The sequence below is a fragment of the Ursus maritimus genome, unplaced genomic scaffold, assembly GCF_017311325.1.
Source record: "Ursus maritimus isolate PB19 unplaced genomic scaffold, ASM1731132v1 scaffold_22, whole genome shotgun sequence".
NCBI classification, from domain to species: Eukaryota; Metazoa; Chordata; class Mammalia; order Carnivora; family Ursidae; genus Ursus; species Ursus maritimus.
In genome coordinates this window covers 26,974,768-26,997,967 of record NW_024424675.1, presented here as the reverse complement: position 1 = coordinate 26,997,967, position 23,200 = coordinate 26,974,768, and the positions used below count along the sequence as shown (strand labels likewise).

At 38.7% G+C, this 23,200-nt stretch overlaps 1 protein-coding gene across 2 annotated transcripts in view; it reads right to left on the bottom strand.

The window, feature by feature from the left end:
* CTNNBL1 (catenin beta like 1) overlaps nt 1-23,200 on the bottom strand; it is a 156,051-nt gene that overhangs the window by 66,825 nt on the left and 66,026 nt on the right. For both annotated transcript variants that reach the window (XM_008698113.2, XM_008698114.2), the window contains exons 8-10: nt 17,397-17,469; nt 17,102-17,160; nt 15,494-15,642 (exon numbers count right to left, since the gene is read on the bottom strand). In XM_008698113.2, the coding sequence (XP_008696335.1) occupies nt 15,494-15,642; nt 17,102-17,160; nt 17,397-17,469 (281 nt within the window). The remainder of the gene's footprint in view (nt 1-15,493; nt 15,643-17,101; nt 17,161-17,396; nt 17,470-23,200) is intronic.

Below are 23,200 nucleotides of genomic sequence, written 5' to 3'. Positions count from 1 at the left end.
TGATCACCATTTAGGCAGGCTGCATGGAGGTGAACTTTGGAATATTCATTGGGCTTAAGTTCAGGCTTTTAGCAATCAATAGCTGTTTGGCCTGACTTTCGTGGGTTGACTTTATTTGAAATATTTATTCTACTGGAGGACAAGTAGTTTATCTTAGTCTTGTCTGGGTTCATCAGGTTGTCGATCACGCCAGGACCAAAGTGAATGCTAGCCTCTATAAAAGTGGGTGGTTGTGGGAAATGACATAGAATCGGCTACTGCTCCTTATTCTGCCAAAATGAACCTTATGATGAGGTGGAAGGGATGGGGAGAGGGAAGTTTCCATTGCTGTCTTAATTAGCTTGTTCTTCTTTATCATACAAAACCACTCTCGCTGTAAACACGTATTCTGAGTATAATTTTTTTTTGTTCATTTGTTCTTTCATCAAATATATGAGGTTCCTAACAGGTGCCAGATAGAAGTTGATGACATAGAGGCAGGCACGGCTCGTGTGTGTCAGGAACTCAGTTCACAGGCGAGACAGATACGCAGACAATGGGTATACTGAGAAAAGCCAAGCACCACAGTGAAGGTTTTGTTCTACAAAGCAGAATATGAACGCAGGAAGGAGGGCTGACTGTATTTGAGTCAGAGAGGCCTCGCAAAAGAGATGATGCCCGAACCAAGCTTCACCGGATGTGTTTCCCAGACAGGTGAAAAGGGAGAGGGTGTTTTAAGCAGACAGAAACAACAGCACAAGCAAAGACCCAAGTAGGCAGGAACATTCAGGGAAGTGGTGCACTGTACTACTAGAATACAAAGAGCAAGAGGGGCAGCAGCAAAACATGAAGCCTGCTGAGTCTGTGTATTAGAAAGATTATAGCTGCCACAGTGGATCGAACAGTACTTGGTGGGGGGGGGGTGTCAGAAGGCAGAGGGAAAATATATTAGAGGCAGAGAGATGGATAAAAAAAAAATAAAAAGCAAAGTAAGAGTAGACTAGGAGTAAAAAGGACTGAATTCAGATTGAACCTGAGGTGCCTATGAGACATAGCATTGACGTCCAGCTTAAGCTCATGGGTCTAAAGTCTAGGAATGAGATTAAAAATAGGGGCAAATTTGGAAGAATTATTCAATCTACATGCAGTGTCTGAATCAATGGTGTAAATACGACTACCCTGAAAGGGTACAGAAAAAAGGGAAGAAACCCTGGAGGAAAGTGACTTGAAGAACAAGTAAAAGAGGTAAAGTCCACTCCCTCCGTAAGCAAAAGGCACTGGTGAATAGGAAAAAAAAAAAAAAAAAAGGTGACAGGCAGTCTTTAAAAGATACGGTGAACCACGAATTAATCCTGGCAAGAAACTTGGATGATGCAGTATGAAATCATTTTTGTTTGCTTTACAACGAACACGATAAAGTTGACTTCCTTTTAGCTCCCAGAAGAGAAGATCACTTTCCAGGATCCAGGATTTCTATGGATGAGACAGTGAGATCAATGTAACTAAATTCATAGCTGCTCTCGAACTACTGTGCCAAAGAACACTGGTGCTCTGCAAGATGCTAAGAGATACCCCACCGCTAAAACAGAATAATGGTGATCTTCTACGTTGCTAGACATAGTTTTTCAATTTTCCATATCTATTCCCATCCATTTTTCATAAACTACTGGTACCAACCACTGCTTGACTAACTGCCAGCGAACAAAACAAATACGTAGAAAACAGAGGTTAAGATTCTGGTGTACAGCACTATGGTGGCCCAGATGTGCACAGAAACCACTCACAGGTTGGCAAACTGTATGCAAAGGGCCAGAGAGAAAATACTGCAGGTTTCATGGGCCGTATATGCTTTCTGTAGCATCTTTTTCTTTGTGTGTGTTTTAAAATATATGTGACACTTCTAAGATACAAAAACCATTCTTAGTTTGTTGGTCACAGAAAACAGCAGGCCTCAGCCAGATTTGTTCCACAGGCCTTAGTTGCCAATCCCTAATAAAGAGGATCAACAAAACTCAAATCTGGTTCTTCAAAAAGACCAATAAAATGGACACACCTTTGGCAAGAGTGATCAAGAAAGAGAGACAAGGCACACACAAAAAAACCAATAACGGGTTTGATAAGAAAGGGAGAGAACTAACCGGGGATGTACTGTATGGTGACTAACATAATATAATAAAAAATCATTAAAAAAAAAAAAAAAAAGAAAGAAAGGGAGAGAACTGCAGATACAGCAGATATTAAGACAACTGAGCATGAGGAATAATTTTATGCCAAAATCTTGGAAAATGGGTAAGATGGACAAATTCCTAGGAAAATATAAATTTCCCCAACTGACTCAACAAAAAGAAAAAAGAAAACCTGAATGGGTCTATAGCCATTCAGAAAACTCAATCAGTAGTTAAAATCTTCTCTCAAAGAAAATTTGAAGGCCAGAAGCAATCACTATCAAGTCCTAGCAAATATTTAAGATGGAAATAATTCCAGTATTACTTAACTCCTACATTATTCAGCTCATTTAATAAAGCTAAAATAAACAAACAAAACCTTTCTGAAAGTAAACTTACAGGCCAAACTCACTCAGGTATAGGTATCAAATTCCTAAATAAAATACAGAATCCTAGAAAACATAAAAAAGATGGGCTTCTCCCAGGAATGCAAGGTTAGTTCAACATTAGAAAATCTGTTAATGCAATTTGCATTATATTAACTTTAAAAAACCATCTCAATAAATGCAGAAAAAGCATTTGATAAAACTGATCAATTATGTAAAATCTGTGACATCAATAAGAGAAGAATTTTCCTTAAACTGATAAATGCTATCTCCAAAAAACTCAAAACAAACATTATACTCAATAAAATACACTCCCTTTAACACCAGGAATAAGAAAAGTTTGCCCTTGATCACAACTCCTTCCTATTTAACCCTGCATTAGAAGTCATAGCTAGTAAAATGTAAACATACAAACTAACAAATTATTGAAATTAAATGTGACAGAAAATAATCTTGTTCCCACCTATTAACTGCTACTCCTAAAAGGGGCATATACCCAGGGATTTGCTACTAAAAGTTTAACAACTAGCTCTCCAGGAAAAAAGTGCTGATTTGCTTTATTTTCCAATTTACATGGTGTAAATACTCCCACTATACCGGATTTCAAGTTACCAATGTGATACCACTAAACATGGTGTTGGAAAGAGAGGTGTACAGGGAGCTCTCATGAGCCTGTACGAGCTAGCTCAAACGTTTCACTGTTTATACTTCCCTCCCTGTACCATGGACATCAGATTTGGCCATGTGACTTTTTATGGCCAAAAAAATGTGAGCATAAGTAATATATGCGCCTTAAGAGGAGCAGTTTAAAGATTTATTGCATTATTCAACCTTTTCTCTCTGCTCTGAGAAAGTCACAACCCACTGAACACTGTTCCTTCAGTGTGAATCCCAAAATAAAGATGTGGAGCAAAACTTCAGATGGCCAGAGATGGATGTATCAGGAGTGAAAAATAAACATCTGTCACCGAAAGTCCTTGAGGTTGCAGAGTTGCTACTGCAACAAAACCAGCCTGACACGTGACATAGCAAAGTTGCTTAATATAAGATCAATACATAAAAGTTATTTGTATTACTGTCCACTAGCACTGAATAGTAAGAAAATGTATACTAGAAAGTATTTTTAAAAATAGATAATATGCTCTTGGACTTCTACTGTGGGCCAAGATGGAGTAACAGGGACTAAATTTATATCTCCCCTCCCACACCCAAAATAAACTAACAAACAAAAGAACAAAACATATAAAACAATGGTTTTCAGACACTTGACATCACAAGACAATGATCCCTGGGAGAGGGAAACCTGCAATGAGCCCAGATGGCTGCTTGGAGAGTTTCCAGGCCTCAGAGCAGGGTGGAGACACAGGGCAGAGTAGGGAAGACCAGTGCGGCTGGAGCTCACAGGGAGGCGGACTGCCAGACCTAGAGCTGCACAGAGATGTGCACAGGGTCTCTTTGAGTCTTCAGCTGAGTGCTAATTAGGAGGTGCATGTGAGGAAACTAGCCAAGGCTGCAGAAAGGAGCTACCTGAAAGAAGAAGGGGGAAGCAATGCCTAGAACTCACCGAGGGCCAGAAATAGTTTGTGTTCCCAACAGTCGGAGTGGAAAAACTTTGTGAATTCACAGTACATCAGGCGGAGAACTCAGGAGGGTATTGCTTCACTCCTGAGGCAAAATTAGCCAGAGACTAAAGGCTAGTCTGATCCCACCTAACAGAGCTTAAAAGTAGGCCTCCAAAGGAGGAAACTACTCCCAGTAATTTAACTATATGCTAGAACAAAGCTCAAGAATATTTATAAGGAGACACAGACAGACACATATAGACACGCGCGCACATTCAGCATCCAACAAGGTAAAATTCACAATGTTTAAATTCCAGAAAAAACTTAACAGGCATTTAAAGAGGCAGGAAAATATTAACCATAAAGAAGAGGAAAATAATAAAAATAACATAGATGACAGAATCGAAGACATTAAAATTGTTTTATTATAACTATATTTGATATATTCAAGGTTAAAAAAAGCTTCAGTATGCTAACTAGACACAGGGAAGGTATCTAGAGAAGAAAAAATACAATGTCTGGTGAACAATACACTGGATAAGATTAAGTACAGAAGAAAAGAGTGAGCCTGAATACATAACAATAGAAACTATCTAAAATAAAACACAGAAAGAAAAAAAAAAAAAAGACTGGAAAAAACTAATAGATGACCAGTGAACCATGGTTGGACAACTTCAAATAGCCAATATACATGTAACTGGAGTTCCTGACAGGAGGGTGGGGACAAGAAAAAAAAAATTGAAAATATACAGGGACAAGGAAAAAAACTGAAAATATAATGACTGAAAATTTTCCACACTTGATGAAAACTATAAGCCCACAGATCCAAGAAGCTCAATGAAGTCCAAACACAAGAGACATGAAGGAAACTACATCAAGGAACCTCATAACCAGACTGTTCAAAATCAGCAACAGAGAAGATCCTAAAAACATCCAGACAAAAGGGGACACATTACATACGGAACAACTAACATAAGAATGACAGCCGATGGGGCGCCTGGGTGGCACAGTCGTTAAGCGTCTGCCTTCGGCTCAGGGCGTGATCCCAGCGTTATGGGATCGAGCCCCACATCAGGCTCCTCCGCTATGAGCCTGCTTCTTCCTCTCCCACTCCCCCTGCTTGTGTTCCCTCTCTCGCTGGCTGTCTCTATCTCTGTCAAATAAATAAATAAAATCTTTAAAAAAATAAAAATAAAAAAAAAAGAATGACAGCCGACTTCTCATGGCTAACCAAGCAATCTGGAAGACAGTGAAGCAATGCTATTAAGAGAACTGAAAGAAAAAAAAAAGCCTATTAACACAGAATGCTATACGTGGTGAAAATATCATTCAAAGGTGAAGGCGAGTATTTTTTCAGACATACCCAAGTTGACGAACGTCATCACCAATAGACCAGCACTACAACAGATGTTGAAGGATATCGTTAGGGAAGAAAGAAACTGATACCAGAAAAAATCTGAATCTACACAAAAGAATGAAGAGAGCACTGGCAATGGCAAATGGGTTGGTAAAAATAAAAGATTTTTTTCTACCTTAAAAAAATCTCTTTATAAAAGATAATTATTTAAACAAAAAAACAAACAATATGTTTTGGTATTTATAACATATACAGAAGTAAAATATATGACAACAATAGCACAAAAACCAGGAGGGAGAAATGGAAGTCTATTGTTGCAAAATTCTTACACTATAGATGAAATGGTATACTACTGCCTAAAGACAGACTGTAGTAAGTTAAAGATGTATACTGTAAATTTGAAAACAACCACTAAAAAGGCAAAGAGAAAGAGCTAAGAAGCCACCTAAGAAAATAACACAGGATAATAAAAGATGTTAATCCAAAGGCAGGCAGATGTGGGGCGCCTGGCTGGCTCGGTTAGTACAGCAAGTGACTCTTGATCTCAGGGTTGTGAGTTTGAGCTCCATGTTGGGTGTAGAGATTACTTAAAAAACAAAATCTTAAAAAAATAAAAGAAGGCAAACAAAGCAAAAATGTAAATGGCATAAACATCTCAATTAAAAGGGAGAAATTGTTACGGAAGACTCCACTGTATACTGCCCACAAAAAACCCCACATTTTAAATATAAAGACACATAGGCTTGCAGATGGCTATCTTCTCACCATGTCCTCACACAGCCTTTCTCCGTGTACCCATATTCCTGATGACATCTCTTCCTCTTCTCACAAGACCACCAATTCTATTGGATTAGGGACCTACCCTTACGACCCCATTCAACCTTAATTACCATCTTAACAGCCCTATTTCCAAACACAGCCACCTTGGCATCAGGGCTTCAAATATGAATAGAGGAGGGGACAAAATTTATTGCATGATAGATGGTAAAAGATATAGCACGCTTACACTAATCAAGAGAAAGTTGTACTGGCTATATTAATATCAAACAAAGTAGATTCCAAATCAAGGAACATTATCAGGGATAAAGAGAGTCACTTCATAATGACAAAAGAGTCAATTAGGCAAGATAGCATATACTCCTAAATGTTTAAGCACCTAAAAGAATTTCAAAATACATAAGGCAAAAACTGACAACTCAAAGGAGAAACAGACATATTCACAATTATAGTCAGAGGTTTCAACATCCCTTTTATAACTGATAGAATAAGTAGACGGAAAATCTGTAAGGACAGAGAAGACTTAAACATCACCATTAACTTAACCTAGTTGATATTTTACAGAACATTCTTTTCAGATGCACAGGAATATTTAGCAACATAAACTATATTCTGGGCCAAAAACAAGTCTTAATAAATTTAAAAGGATTCAAATCATATAAAGTATGTTCTCTAACTACAATTGTATTGGAGTAGAAATAAAAAACAGAAAGAACATTTGGGAAATCCCCAAGTATTTGGAAACTAAATAATACACTTCTAAATAACTCATGGGTCAAGGATGAAATGAAAAGATAAATCAGAAAGTATTTTGAACTGAAAATACAGCATACCAAAATGTGTGTGACAAGGCTTAAGACAGCAATTAGAGGGAAATTTACAGCATCAAACATATTAAAAAATAAGATCTCGGGGCTCCTGGGTGGATCAGTTGGTTAAGCGGTTGACTCTTGATTTGGGCTCAGGTCATGAGCCAGGGTGGTGAGACAGAGCTCCACATCAGGCCCTGAGCTCAGCAGGGAGTCGGCCTGAGATTCTCTGCCTCTCCTTCTGTCCCTCCCCCTGCTTGTGTGCTCTCTCTCTCTAAAATAAATAAATAAACCTTTTAAAAAAATAAGATCTCAAATAAATGATCTTCAGAACCACCCTGAGAAATGAGAAAATAGCCAATTAAACCCCCAAGTAATCAGAAGAAAAATAATGATCAGAGCAGAAATCACTGACATAGAAAACAAAAAACATTAGAGAGAAATCAGTAAGAAAAACCTGATTCTCTGACAAGATCAACAAAATTGATAGCCAGCCTGGTTAGGAAAAAAAGAACATGTCAACGGCCAACACTGGGAATAAGGGAGAGCACATCACTACGCATTCTACAGATATTAAAGAATAAGGAAATACTCATGAACAACTTCATGCTCGTTAAGTTCGACCACTAAGATAAAATGAATTCCTTGAGAGACACCGACTACCTAAGTTTACTCAAATGGGAAAACAAACAAACAAACATTGGAATAAACTTAAAAATTATATCTCATCGAAGTTTAAAACTTTTCAAAAGACTAAGAAAATGAAAAGGCAAGTTATGGAGTTGGAGAAACTATATGTAAAACATATCTGACAAAAGGTTGTATCTATGATATATTAAAAACTGTTATAATTCAACAATAAGACAAATAACTCCCCCTCCTCCCGCCAAAATGGGCAAGAGATTGGACACCACCGAAGAAGCTATATGAGTGGCAAATAAGCCCATGGAAAAAGCCTATTATCATTAGCCACAAGGGAAATGAAAATTAAAAGCACAAGATACCTATACATACCCATTAGAATGACTAAAACAAAAAACACTGACCACACCAAGAATTAGTGAGGATATGGAGCAAATGGAAGTCTCATACACTGCTGGTGGGAATATAAAAATGGTATGGTATAACACATTTGTAAAAACAGATTAATAGTGTCTTAGAAAGTTAACCATATACCTATCCTATGACCCAGACATTCAACTCATAAGCATTTATCCAAGAGAAATGAAAAATATGTCCATCCAAAGATATTCATAACTTTGTTCATTAGAGCAAAAAACTAAAACCCAAATGTCCATCAACAAGTGAATAAGCAAACTGTGATATATTCATAAAATGGAATGCTACCCAGCAAAGAAAAAGGAACTATTGACACACATGGAATAAATCTCAAAAAAATCTCCCATTTCCTACAGTTAAATATGCCAGACCAAAAAAAAGAGTACATAGTGTAATGACTCCATTTACATAAAGTTCTAGAAAATGCAAAGTAACCTATAATGGACAGAAAGCAAATCAATGGTTGCTTAGAGACTTGAGGTGAAGGGAGAGGAGTTATGGATTACCACGCAGCCCAAGGAAACATTTGGGTACAATAAGTATGTTTGTTGTCATGTTTGCAGTGATGGTATGATAGGTCGACACACACTGCAAAACACATCAACTTGTGTACTTTAAATATGTACAATTTAGCAGCCCTGAAATGATGAATAGCTATGAAGTCGGATGGAAGGGCTCCGACAGGCCCTCCACCATTTCCTGCCAAGTAATCTTGCTTCAGTTTAATCTGCCTTCTCAGCCACAGCACTTTCCATTTATGAAGAGGTAACGCCAGCCTGGAGGGCTGTTGGAAGGATTACTTTGTGCTTTGAAGCGTTTTTCTGGTTCCCAGAGAACAGGTGCAAACTACTACTATCCATCTAAGAAAGAATGATAATATTCAGTGAATGGGGAAAGGGAACGCTTGCTTGTTGGACAAACAACAAGCAAGATGTGTGTGTGCAGCTTGGAGCACAAACTGTATATAACCCCACCAGGAAGCTCAGCTGATTTCTAAAATGTTTGCATTATTATTTTGCTTTTGCAGTTAAATCCCAGGGACTGAAAGTCCGAAGAAAAGGCTCTAACTCTTAAAAAACAACAACAAAAACCTAAAAAGGACCACAAGAATAAAAAATGCAATAGGGTTTGGACCTTCCCATGTTCATTAGGAACAAAACCAATACAGAACAAGGTAAAAACCAAGGGAATAAAATTTCAAGGTTTAAGAGAGTTCCCCAGGCTGGCTGCCTACATTTACACTTTGGTTCAAGCCCACGGTCCAGAACTGGACCTGCAAAAGCTTACTTTGCAGATGGTATACCATCGCCATTTTTTGTTTTCTTTGTCAGAGACACTTTTCTTTAGATTAAGGAAAATCTTACTGAGAAACCTCAGGGAGAAAAAAACTGGTGGTTCCTAAAGGGATGTGTCTATGTACCCTTCTCTTTCTTTCTTTTCTTTCTTTCTTTCTTTCTTTCTTTCTTTCTTTCTTTCTTTCTGTCTGTCTGTCTGTCTGTCTGTCTGTCTGTCTATACAGTTAATAACCAAGATGGGCTCACTGTGTTTCTGCTACACAACCCCAAGCTGCATTTGTACACATCCCTGGGGATCTCAGTGGTCTCTTCTCTTTCTAACTGGAACAGGGTTTTACAACAGAAGTAATAAGCTTCATGTCAACATTTTCAAGGAAACTGACAATGTAATTCTTCTGTCTCCCACTGGCTTTGTTGTTTCTTAAAGTACACTGAACCATTTGAAACAAGGACATACTGTTAAAAAAAAGTGCTTTGTGGTTGCAGGAAGCAAATGATTTGGAGCACAGTATATAATTAAACCTGATATATTGAAATCTTCTATTTGCAGCAACCATCTTAACAGAGAGACATTTGTAACCAAGAGTGTAGAAATGGCAAATCAGTCTCCATCCAGGGGGCAATGAGGGCATTTGTATAGCTCTACCCTCATGTCTGGCTAAATTCTATAATGGCCATCCCCCCATAAGTATAAGTTAGTTTTATTTCTGGGAATTGAACTCTCTGAATCTGATCATTCTGTTAAACGTCACAATAAATTGTGACTTTCCTAAATTTTCTTTTTCTCTCCACTACCCTTGACTACAAAAATAGCACTTGGTTCATAGTCGTATCTTAACACTTCAGCTGCTAGCCAAAGACCATGCAAACATCCTCTTTGTACCATAACTCTTGACACTCAAAGCAAAAGAATGAGGACCCACAAGGAGCAGTATTTTCTCTATCAGGGGAGTATATACCATATATACACAGTATATACCGTCCAAGAGGTTCTGTGCCTTCTTCCCTCATCCCATCTTTTCTCTTTCCTTATCAAAACCCTATGACTAAATAAGAAATTCCTTTTTTTGGGGGGGAGGGGTTCCTAGATGTTAGGATGGCTATCTGCTGCTTTTTCCATAGCATGAGTTCCATTTTTAAATATCACCTCAACAATCTTTTCTGCTTTTCCAAAATGTCTTCATCTGTCCTTTGACAGAGGAAAAACAAAAAATGGAAAGCTTTTTTTTTTCTTATTGATTCTGTTGAGTACTGTAAAATCCAAACACTCTTAACACAGGAGTGAAAAAAAAAGTCACCTGACAACTAAACTAACACCTGGGTAGGAGGGTAAAGCAGAGGAGAAAGGCCTGTCCGGCAAAGGCAAAGAGGTAGTAGCCCTCCTTACAGTCCCTATAAACAAATGCTGTATGAAGGAATTCTCTGGACGTTAAGTAGAAAGGTTGTAAGAAATGAATGCCTAAACCATAACCCTGAAATATTTTGGAGGATGATGGAGGAAGAGCGTTGAGAGGTTAAGTGTCCCAAAGGGGGACAAACTGAAGCGTGGAAACTTGTGTTGGCTTCTGCTCTGCAGCACAGCACGAGCACAGGCCAAACAGGGCAGGAAGCCCAGGACAGCAGCTGATGCCTGCCTTCCCCAGAGCCTTGAAGATCAGGTTCATAACCTGATCTGACAGGGAAGGGTGCCTGGGTGGCTCAGTCGGTTGAGCAACTGACTCCTGATTTTGGCTCAGGTTATGATCTCAGGGTCTTGGGATTGAGCCCTCCATCCGGCTCTGTGCTGAGCCTGGAGTCAGCTTGAGGATTCTCTCTCCCTCCCTCTCCCCACCCCTCCCCCTGTACACGCGCGCGCTCTCTCTCCCTAAAATAAATAAATAAATAAATAAATGTGTTTTTTTTTTTTTTTTAAAAATCTGACAGGGAAAACTAGGACTAAATACATCTAGGCAGAAGACTGAGCTCTCACCTGTATGGTTTTTAATAAATCACTCCTCATTCTTTGAGTCTACGAATGGGATTTGCTAGAAATTCTATAACCCAATGATTTAAAACAGCAAAAATGTTTCTCAGATCCTTTTCTCATTCATTTAGAAAATATTTACTGGGAACCTAATGTGTATCTATTGCTAGGTACTGGAGATAAAAGAGGAAGAAGACCTGGTTTCTGTTCTCAGAAGTCTTACAGTAAGTCAGAGACAAACATGCCAACCACACAGGATGGTAAATGCTCCCACAGTGGAAAGCGCAGGATGCTAGAACCTAACCTCAACATTTGGGAGTGGGTGGGTGGGTGTAAGGACAGGACTGAGGAAGTGACAGAGGGGGAAGATTCTTAAAGAAATTTAGCCTAATCATCAAGTGTTGAGGAGAATATGCTGGAATTCTCATACCTTGCTGGGGTGGGGGGAAGGTGGGGAACAGAAAATGATACAACCACTTTGGAAAACAGCTTGGTAGTTTCCAACAGTGAACCTACATTTCCAATATGACCTAGTCATTCCACTCCTAGGTTTTTACCCTAGAGAAATGAAAATATATGTTTATCTAAAGACTTTTAAGTAGCTTTATTAATAATAGCAAGACACTGGTAACAACCCAACTGTTTATCAATAGGTGAATAAGTTAAACGGATACACTGGAATGCAGAAATATAATGGAATACTGCTAAAAGTGAACAAGAACCAAATTACTGATACACGCAAAGTGAATGAATCTCAAAAACAATCTGTTGACACAGGCTAAACAAAACACAGACTAAATAAATTTAAATTTAAAAACTGATACTTGGTTCAGTTATTAGGAAACATTTTAAGTATGTTTGGAGAAACTTAGGTAGGGGAATCTGCTTTTCAACTGTAAATTTTATGAAATCTAGATACAAAGCAAGTACTTTATAAAAGTTTAGCACTGAATTGAGATATAAATATGTATTGGATTTCAAAGACTTCGTAGGAAAAAAAGTAAAATGGCTCAATAATATTTTTTTATTGGCTACCTGTTGAGATGATTTTTATTATACTCGATTAAATAAAATGTATTACTAAAATTAATTTTGTTTCTTTTAACCTTTTTACCATGCTATTGCAAAATATAAAACTATATACCTTGCTTGTATTACATTTCTATGGGACATTACCATTTTATATCTTCATTGTGTTGAAAACAAAGACGGATACATCTGTCAAAATTAAAACTGTACACTTACAGTGGGCATGTTTTATTATTAATAAATTATGCTTCAATAAAGTTGATAAATATTAAATTGGGTAGGATATGTCTATGTGTGATAATATGTGTGTGTAAATGCCTATCTTGCTAATGACCTTTGTTTATCAGTAATCAGAAATGTAAAAAAAAAAAAAATCACAGACATGCAAATCCTTAAGAGGAACAGTTCATTTAACACATTAAATTATATTGCAGTTACTTAACATTGACCTCCCTCACTAGCGACTGAGTTTCTCAAAGGCAAGAATCCTGTCCTCTTCATCTCTGTATTAAGCCTAGCACTTAACATAGTAAGTTAACATGGTACTTTATTAGTGTTTTAATAGTTGCAGAATTGTCCCAGACACATTACATAGCTTAATTTCCACAAAATCCCTGCAAATTTGGCATTGTTACTCCCATTTTTCAGATGAAAAACAGACGGTCAGAGGTCAGAAAGGTTAGAGTAACTCCCCAAACATTCACTAGTAAGTGAAAGAGCTATGTTCCAAACCCACATTTACCTCAACTCCCAAAGCCCACTCTTCCATGCTGGACCACACTGTCGCCTTTCAGCAGGCATTTCATGACTGCTCAAAGCCTAAATCACAGTAAAGAGCAATGGAACCCCAGGAATTCTCCTGAACTTCTAGTGCTACAGCCTCCAAGTATTGAACGGGCGTCTCTCTAGGCAGAGTGCAACTTGGCAGCTCTTGCTAGAAGATCAGGATGAATCTAGTAGGAAAAAAAAATTCCCTCCCAATTAAACTTTCCATTTGGGAGTCCGAAGAAGAAAAATAACACAGAACAAAGAAGCATGGGAAAGAGAAAAAAGGGAATGCTGAATCTGCTAAAATAGCTAGTTAATGCAAACGAATTAATCTAACAGTAACTGCAGCATTCAAAAATGAAGTTAGGAGACCCTACAGAGGTACAGTTTCTAAGGCTTTTGGAGCACCTTTTTAATTAGGCTTCCAGAATCTCAGCATTCCTGTTTGAATAATCCATATTTCTGGTTATTTATTCAGCTCCCCACTGCTGCACATTACCAAGCCATATGCTACAGGAATACATCACTTCATATTTGCGTTCAACCATCCAAAGACACTGGCAGTTCAGACCTTTAAGAAGCTTAGGGAAAAGTCTCCTGTAGAGTACAGTTTTAAGGTTAGAAGGCCCAGGAAGCCAAATGCATCTTCTTTATATGCTATTTACTCGAGAGAAGGTGGGTCATTTCAACAAAAGGACAGGCAATTAGAAGGGTAAAGGAGATAAACAAACAAAAGACTCAAGAGAGTAAAGCTAGCAACAATCAGCTGAACACTAAAGGCCTCCGAATAATTCCAATGCCCCTCTCTGCACTTTAAAATAGATTTTTTTAAAGCAATTCCACAAAGGAAGATCTTCAATCAATTCAAGGTCTGGTATGCACTGGCCAAATGAAGAGGTCTACTATGACCGCAGCCCTACACAGCCTGAAGAGAAGATATTTTAGAAACATATACCTTGATAATCTTAAATACAAAAATAGTTTTAAACAAAAACATGGTCATTGTAGAATTTGCTACAATATCAAAACAATGGAAATAGTCTCAATATCACCAACAGAATACTAAGTAAGCTATATTTCCTCAGAGTCCATTATGCAGTTATTGAAAACTCACAGAGATTATGTAACCGCATGGGAAATGCCATGTTAAGTTTAAAAAGAAACAATATCGAAAATTACATGTGTGACAGGACTAAAAAGCTGGTAAAAACAAGGGAATAGTTACAGAAAAAAAGAATGAAAGAAATCTACACCAAAGGTTGGGTTGTGTTTACATGACATGAGCTGTTTTTTTTAGCTTCTTAGGCAAGAATCCTGTCTTATTCATTTCTTTGTAAGCGAAGCACTTAACATAGTACCTCATCAGCGTTTTAACAGCAGTTTTGCATGTCTATATTTTAGATTATATTTAATAGGTATATTTATTGAACTTATAAAAATTTTTTTCAAAGAACTAGTTTAACAGAGTTTCCCATATACATGAACAGAAGTTTCAAGAGTGCAGACTCTAGCTCGATTTCATGAAGAATAATAATGATTAGTGTCTTTCAGCCACATGAACACGCTCTAGTCGCTCTCAGCTTAAAAAATGGTCCCTTGACCCCACACCACACTCTGGTCACCACACCCCCTTCCCCCATTTCTCTATTCCCCTTTCTAAAAGCCAGATTTCTCAAGAGCTATTCACAAGGTACCTCCCATTTACTCCCAGCATTAGGATTCTGTGAAATATATTAAACACGATATCCATTTTAAATACCTTAAGGAATTAGAGCATAAATAATATCTATAAGGATGGCAGTATAAAGAAAAGTTCTAGAACTGTCTTGTACATTTTCATATCTCCTATGCTAGCTACATAGCACATGTGCAATTCACAGAAAATAATATAAAATGAAAAATATCTATAAATAAAAAATGATATTCTGCTGTCAACAACAAAAATCCAGACAAACATATGGCATAGATAGGTCTACGTGTGATATAAAGTTTAGAAATTAACACAGGGTATGTTTAGAAGATCATGACTAGATTTCATGTCTAGTAAGAGAACATAGTAAGAGAAGGAGCAAAGAGATGTTTCCCTTCAATGGAGCGGTCATATCAATAACTGACACAACATGGCACAAACAGACCAAAATATGCGTTCTATTCACCCACTCTAACTTGAGAGAAGACCACATACACACACACGCGTGTGCACACACACCCCTAAAGGCCTTACTGATTTTCATATTTAAGAAACTCAATGGACAAAAAGACCATGGATACATGTTCTGGAATCTGGGCTAACAGTGAGGAGCTGGCCAAAAAACCCCAGAGCACTAGGAGAGAAGAGACATACCTGAGCATGAGATTCATCAGCTGCAGACCCTCACCCTTCAGGAAGCGTTCACGATTGGAACTGAGCATTAGGCAGGAACAGAGTGAATCAAACAGATTCTCCATCATCTCCTGCTCCTCCGCGGTGCTGGGATTGTGTCTTTTAAACACCTATCAAGCAAAGAGACCAGAAAGCACAGAGCCATAAGAGAGTATCTTTTCATCAGCCAGCATTCAACAATTTCCAAAGTCCGCCTGCCCTGATAACCCCAACAACTGAGGAAGCAGAAGCTCACCAAACAAAATTCTCCGCAGCTTCCATGTTAGAGAAACTGGACTTTCTGAGTCACGGGTATTAGACAGCTATCAGTTCAAACAAAAACCCAAAACACTCAAGTGACCAATGGGTCCATGAGTGACTGATAGTTCCAAGGAGGCAGATTTAAAAAAACAAAACAAAAACCCAAAGCAACAAAACCTCTTTACTGTGAAATATAACACAGATACAGAAAATTCCATAAAAGGCATATAAAGCTGAAATCACCATCTCCAGGTCAGAAAACAACTTTGCCAGCTGCTACCTCCAAACCCTCTACTTGCCCAGCCGAACCACGACCCATTTCACCCCTTCTAAAAGAAACCACAATCTGGAAGGGCCACAACCTAAGGAAGAGTTTCCTAAGCATCGGGGCTACTGAACTGCCTCACACAGCAGTTGTGGCTCTAAGTCATGGGAACAGCTGAAAGCAGACATTTTGTCTCTGCCAGAGATATACGGCATGTTAAGAGGAAAGCCTTTTAACAGTGTATGCCTACCCATAGACTCCACTACAAAATGATCAATAATCTTGCAGGAACAGGACTAAGCACCTTCCCAGAAAACTGGAAACAGATTCACATTTCAAAGCTCTATTTTTTGGGGTGGAGGCCAAGCCACTCAGGCTGCTGGCACCAAGGTGGCAGCTGTGTGCAAACTGACATCTCAGACACTCCCAACACTCAAGATTTTATCCAAATGATCTATTTTCAGTCCTGGTTTTGAAATAGCACAGATGAGATTTGTTAGAAGAAATCTTAACAGTATTTTCAGAATGCCAGCAGAACATTTCAACTAGACTTATATTTCTTACAATGAGAAAATGGCATTTTCTAATTTCATATTCCAGCCTCTAGAACCACATCCTTCCCTATCCTCCTCTGTGACCTCTAGCCTACTGCACTGGAACTTGTACTCCTTGAGCTTATCTGGATTCTAAATGAAGAGAATCCATTTTACTGGCAGATTGAAAGAAAGGAAGTGAATAATCTTGGGAGTGAGTTAAGTGGAAATAATTTGGTATTCTTGGCCCAAGAATATATAGTTAAGCAGGAAGCACACCTCTTCTGAATTGACAAATATCAGAAGACGGAGAAAATCCATAGCAGATATACAGCGGTATCTGGTCATAAAGAACAAATGACTAAGAAAAGGAGGCAAACTATGTAGCTCGGCTGTAACCTCAAACCTGCCAACATACTCCATATGGCTTGCATCACATGGCCTATTTCTTCCCACAATTTCCAGCTCCACCTCCCATTTAAAGCAGGCCATGTATCTTCATGGCAGACAGGAAGCATAAGAATTACTCACGGATAACTGCTGAAGAAGCACATCGATTCCATCCAGCTCCCCAAGCAATTCCCTGTTTTCTAAAAGGGGAAAAAAATAGAGGAAGAAAAAAATGAAGCTAACTGTCAGATTTTACAGCCGTCTAACACTGATACATCAGCAAACAAAATCAATACAGCTTGACAGAGTACAAAAGCTGCACAGAGAGCGAGAGGGAGAGCAAGGGGATGCCAAAGGCAAGAGAGCTTGCTGTCATGATCTGAAACAAGCCTGGCTCCTATCCTAACAGAATATCAATACTGAGAGGGAGCCTCACCATCATTGTCCTGGAGCAATATGGCCAGCACTTCACTACAATATAGTTTGTTGGCATCGAAAGGCATCTTTGCCTGTGGGGAAATAGGAGAAATGAGAAAAAACGTTAAGGGGCCTTGCTTCCTTCCCCAGGACGAATTTTTCACAAGAACTAGGATCTGAGTTAGAGAGAAGTAGATGTTAGAAAGCAAAAAGATAGGTTAAGGGTAAAAAAAATTCTGCTTCTGCTCTCAAGAGATGAGACTCAAATACTACACAGTAAAACCATAAATGGCAGATATACACAATGGCTCTCACATTGCTAATGCCCAGGTATGAAAGTCACCTCCTCAGTGAAGCCTTCCCAGATTCCCCATTTTGAGTCCAGGGGCTATTGTCTAGCACATAGTAGATAATCAAAGGTGAACTAGAGGAATGACTGAAAGTTTTGAAAGTTTTGAAATTTTAAGACTAAAATCCATTATGAACCTTTGTTCACATATTACAATCATAAAGTTAGGCTGTAAATTAGCTGACAGATGATCAGAGAAGGTGAAAAGAAAGCAAGTTCTTGTTTAGATTAGTTGAATGTATTTATAACAAAGTAGTTCCTTTTGGATTTTTTTAATTCTTAAAATTTAATTTGGAATCATAAACCTATCTGCTCGTGTGCCATAATCTGCCTACTATTTAAAAAGGAAACCACATTAAAAATGCAGAAATGTATTAATATTTTAACACCCAAATTACTACCCACAATTCTTCCCCTGCTGCATGCTCTGCTACTTGGTGTTTCAGAGGGGACATATCTACTGCAGAGACTATCTTTTATTGCTGTCCACATTTGTTGCTTTGGTAACGAGACTCAAATATCTCACCATTAATAAGGCCCCTTTGGATAAAGGTGCACAGAGAGGAACAAACCTCATCGATGTGTTTTTATTTACCGTCCCCTGATCCTTAAAATGCAGGCACATAGACGACAACTGTTAATCAGCAGCAGCCTTGCTACCCATCCAGGTTTTTGAAATGACAAATCATTTCTGTACCTGGAAAGGACAGGGAAGCGTTCGTCTTAGAGCTAACACCTCCATCACCTTACTGCTTTTCACAGTTCTGTTTGGACATTGATTTTGTACTTAAGGAAGAGTGGCCCCTAATGAAGCAACACCCAGCAACTTTTCAGTTTTCTATGCACGTCTTTCTCGTCAAGCCTAAGTGCACCCCACAGGGTTTCAGGAAGCTGACCATCTTAGGTTAAAAGATCTGTTAATGCAAAGTCTTACGTGTACTGACTGCAAGGTATGCTCCCTGGGCAAGCTTGAGGCCTTGTTTCAAGAAATTCAGTTTAACAGCCAGTGTTTAAATACAGTCTGTAACGCGTTTCACTTAAAGGAAAGCGTTTTATAAAAATCAAAACACAGTGATAAGCGCCAAGGGGTAAGCATCTCTATCACAATCAAGGATTTGCTAATAAAATAACTTACTCAAATAAATGACAAGTATTGGTATTTTAAATGATTTAAGCCACACCACTTCACTTACGTGCAGCTTTTCAAGGACCAGGGTTCTTGTTTGAAACAAGATACACTTAACTAAAAGAAGCCAAAAGACATCATAGCCTTTCTGTGGTGCCAATGCCTCTTGCCCTTTATTTGATTTTATAAATCCTATTTCCAAGATAAGGGGGAGATTTTCTCTTTTTTTTCAACGAGTATTTATTGGGCATCTGCTATACGCAAGGCAAAGAACTAAACATGAAAGCACACAGGTGAATTAGACGTGAACCTTGTCCATTGTTACGGCATTTAAAAATATTACACTAAATTAAAATTAATTTTAATAAGTAATACAGTCATGTTAAAAAAAAAAAAAAGAATATGAACCTAGGATTGATGCACCTAGGTTTGACCCATGAGCACGTACTACCTACGTGACACAGTCTGCAGTTCCCAGACTGTGTGCCGAGGTACCTGGAGTGTCAAATTCAATTCACAGGGGCACCGCAGGATACTTGAAAATTTCCAAAGAAAGCACAGTGACATTTGACATCTGTTGAGCACTGCATTAACTACTAGCTCCAGGTATACTCTTTTGATGACATCCTGTCTTTGTGAAGCTGGGTTTTGGTGGTTGCTGTAATAAAAGAACTGTGTGAAAATCAGTGTGGAACAGGAATGAGGGTGGTAGTGTTCAACTGGATTCCAAGGTTTTAGAAGTTGTGCAGCACTCAAAAGGCACACACATCTATTAGTAAGTAACTGTGGTCTTTAAGTATAAAATAAAAATATTTTTTTCTTTTAATTCATGTGTATTACTTTTCCAAATGGCTACTAAATTGTTAGGACATAAATACATATTAAATTGCTTGGACCTAACTACTTAATAAACATGATTGTTAGGTCCTTTCTGGCACAGGGGCACTGTAAAAAAATGAAATTCCTATGACATCCAGGGCACCATGAACTGAGAGTGGGCATCTATGACCCAAGGAACATTTCTTAGTCTTAAGTTGCCTTACCTGTAAAAAGCAAATAATAAAATAACATCCTAATAAAAATAACATAATAAAATAAATAATAGCCTAGCATCAGGAGAGTTACTATGAGAATTAAATAAGGTAATATGGAAGTACCTAACACATATGAGGTACTAGGACTTTTTCTCATGACTGGAATCACAGATATCCAGGTGAGAATCTCAGCTCTAATGGTTTCCAGCTACGTGATGTTGGCCAAATTACTCTGCCTCTCTTGCCCAATTTCTCGTATGTTGAGTAAAAATAAGTAATAATTTCCTCATGGGGTAGTTGGATTAAATTAACCAGTATACACATCACAGGCACCCAACAGCTAGCTCCCCTCTACTACGAATTCCTGATTCCCCCAGGAAATCTCCAGCTTTTCCTGTGACACTTCAAGGAGTTTCCAATTTGCCCAAAGTAAATTTTTAAAAATCAAAATCATAATTTCATCACTTTTTCTGTTAAAATATAGGTCCTCTGAAAAACTGGCAAGAAGGAGGAATCTAATCAGAAAGTCAAAATGATTAGACCCCAAAACTCCCCAACAGTGAGCCCTAAAATGCTTCAGAGCCTGAAAGGGGTACCAGCTGGAAAATACCTTGGCAAGAGGGGGAGGTTTTGGAGATACCCAGGCCCAACTGTCACAGGCTTTGCCACATACTTCCAGTGGGGTTGGGGCAATCACTTCCCCTCTGTGGAATTCTTCCCACGTCAGTAAACTGAGGATAGCAGTGCCCACTTGGAAGGTTGTAAGGATCAGAAATAATATATGTGAGGTATCCAGGATAACGCTTCCCACATAGTCAACAGCCAACACATGACACTCCTATCAGATAGGGAAAACTTAAAGGTGATGATAACGACAACCAAATATTTTAATCTTGTGGAAAAGAAATAAAGGAAACTGTGGGCCAGGTGGGAAGGAAGGAGTCTAATCTTTCACGTCTAGCCAAAGACAAAAAGTCACCAAGGAAGTTTTATTTCTATTTAAATCTCAGCCAGAGATGATGGCCTCCTAGCTTACAAAATATCAAACTGCCAAATTACAAGGATATTTAGTCAAAATCCGGAGAAAGGAGAATTCATTTAGTAGGTATGGTCTCTTGGAGTTTGCAAAGTGATCCAATGGGACTTGAAGCTTCTGGGGGCTCTCTTCTATCCAGGAGCCTGGTGATCCTAAATCTTTCAGCTGTCAGAGTAATTATAGAGTCAAGCATAGGTTTGTACTCAGCATGTACTAGCCTTGAATAAAATTAAACTTCACCTTTTTGGGAACTGCTGTTTTTTTGGAAAGTACAAAACAATTATGCTCCCACCCGCAGCCAGAAGCTGCGGGTTATTTCTGCAGCTCACCTCTGGTACCTGGAACACATGGGGCAGGTTCACACACATCTACAGCTCTGTACAAGTGCTGAAGCAGATTGTGCCCTGTAAAATCCCAGCTCCTGGTCAGGGGAGGCTAAGAACTTCCCATCAACCGTTGTACATGGAGTCTTATATAGCCAATTCTCAATTCATCAGCTCATATGCTGAATGTTGCAACTGTTTCTAAAACGCTGATTTAATTGGGAAACAAAGGGAATCTTAATTTTGTTTCTTTAGAAAAGGAAAAATAAAACTTTGGGTTTTGGTGTTATTTTCAATAGTACACAGCAACATCCTAATAAGCTTGTATTCCCCATAAAAATGAACTGTGATGGTCTCGCTCACACTCCTGTTAGCTGCTCACCTGCTAACCCATTTAATGCAATCGTCTGCAATGGGTTTCATCCTCATTAGCACGAATTAGTCACATTTCATTTAGTGGATGAAGAAATCCGTGAGTATCTCTATATACTACTAGGCTAACAGCACAAAAAGAGGACTCATCAAGGTGCCACTCACTGAAAAATTACTCAAAGAATTACTGAATAAATATGGGACGATCAGTTAAACAGCAAGGCTTAACAAGCAACGTAAACATTAAGCATTCTAGGATGGTTGTTCTCAGATGTTACCCTGCCTCCAAGTCACCTAGAGCCTTCTTAAAACTGATTGCCGGCCCCCCTAAGATGGGTGGAGTCAGCCGGTCAAGGGGTAGGTTCAATAATTTGCATTTTTAACGTGTTGCCAGGGGAACCACACCTTGAGAACAATTGGGACATGCAAAAATAATGGAGACCAGTCCTTCCTTTTAAAGAGTTGAAGGGGGGCGCCTGGGTGGCGCAGTTAAGCGTCTGCCTTCAGCTCAGGGCGTGATTCCAGCGTTCTGGGATAGAGCCCCACATCAGGCTCCTCTGCTAGGAGCCTGCTTCTTCCTCTCCCACTCCCCCTGCTTGTGTTCCCTCTCTCGCTGGCTGTCTCTCTCTGTCAAATAAATAATAAAATTAAAAAATCTTTAAAAAAAAATAATAAAGAGTTGAAGGATACTGAAAGAAGGACAATATGCACATATTCCAAGAAGGTCTGCCAGTGATGAAGAAAAAATGGTTCCTGAGGATAAATGTCACACAGTTATAGGTACATGTCAGAACCCAGATCTGCTGTCTCCCACAAGAGAACCAGTATGGAAAGAGTAAAATGGCTGATATTCAGACAAGCAAGAGGGTGGTATGGGCTGGGGGCAAAGTACTGCTATGGAAAGGGTGCGCAAAGAAAGTCTGGAGTCTTGGATTTAACACCAGCTCTTTCTCTAACTAGCTGTATGAATTTGGGCAAGGCACTTAATCTCTATAGGTCTCAATATAGTGGCGATAGAAGTTATAAATTTCCTTTCAGTTCTAAAAATGATGGTGGCTACATGGAAGAGTTGGGATTTAAACTGGTTAATGAAGGCTGTGTATAACTGAGAAGTATATAAGAAAGACAGGAGTCATTCCTGGTGGAAGGGGGCGCATGAACAACAGATACAGAGGTCAAAATCATTCTGACCTTTGCAGAGCAGGTGGTAGGTAAAAAAGATGTCTGAAAGGTAATAAGGCCAATGTTTAAAAAGGGAGAAATGAAAAAGTCAGACTAGACCAGGTATAAGGGGACTCTGAAAGTAGGCAGAGAAGGTGGGATCTCATGGAGAGGTCATCAGCATCGTGTAGGGAGAGGTTCTTGAACAGGGAATGGCACACTGAAAACGGAGTGTTAAATCTAGTGCAGGAGTAGTGCAGAATAAAAACGTAGTATGCTCACATCTCCAGAGCAGAGGATATTAGTGCGGGTTGGCCATTAGAATCAATAGGTGGAACTTCTCTAAAATATATCAAAGACAGAGACTGAGACAATGGGTCTGGAAATCTGGTTTTGTTTTAGATTTTATTTATTTGAGAGAG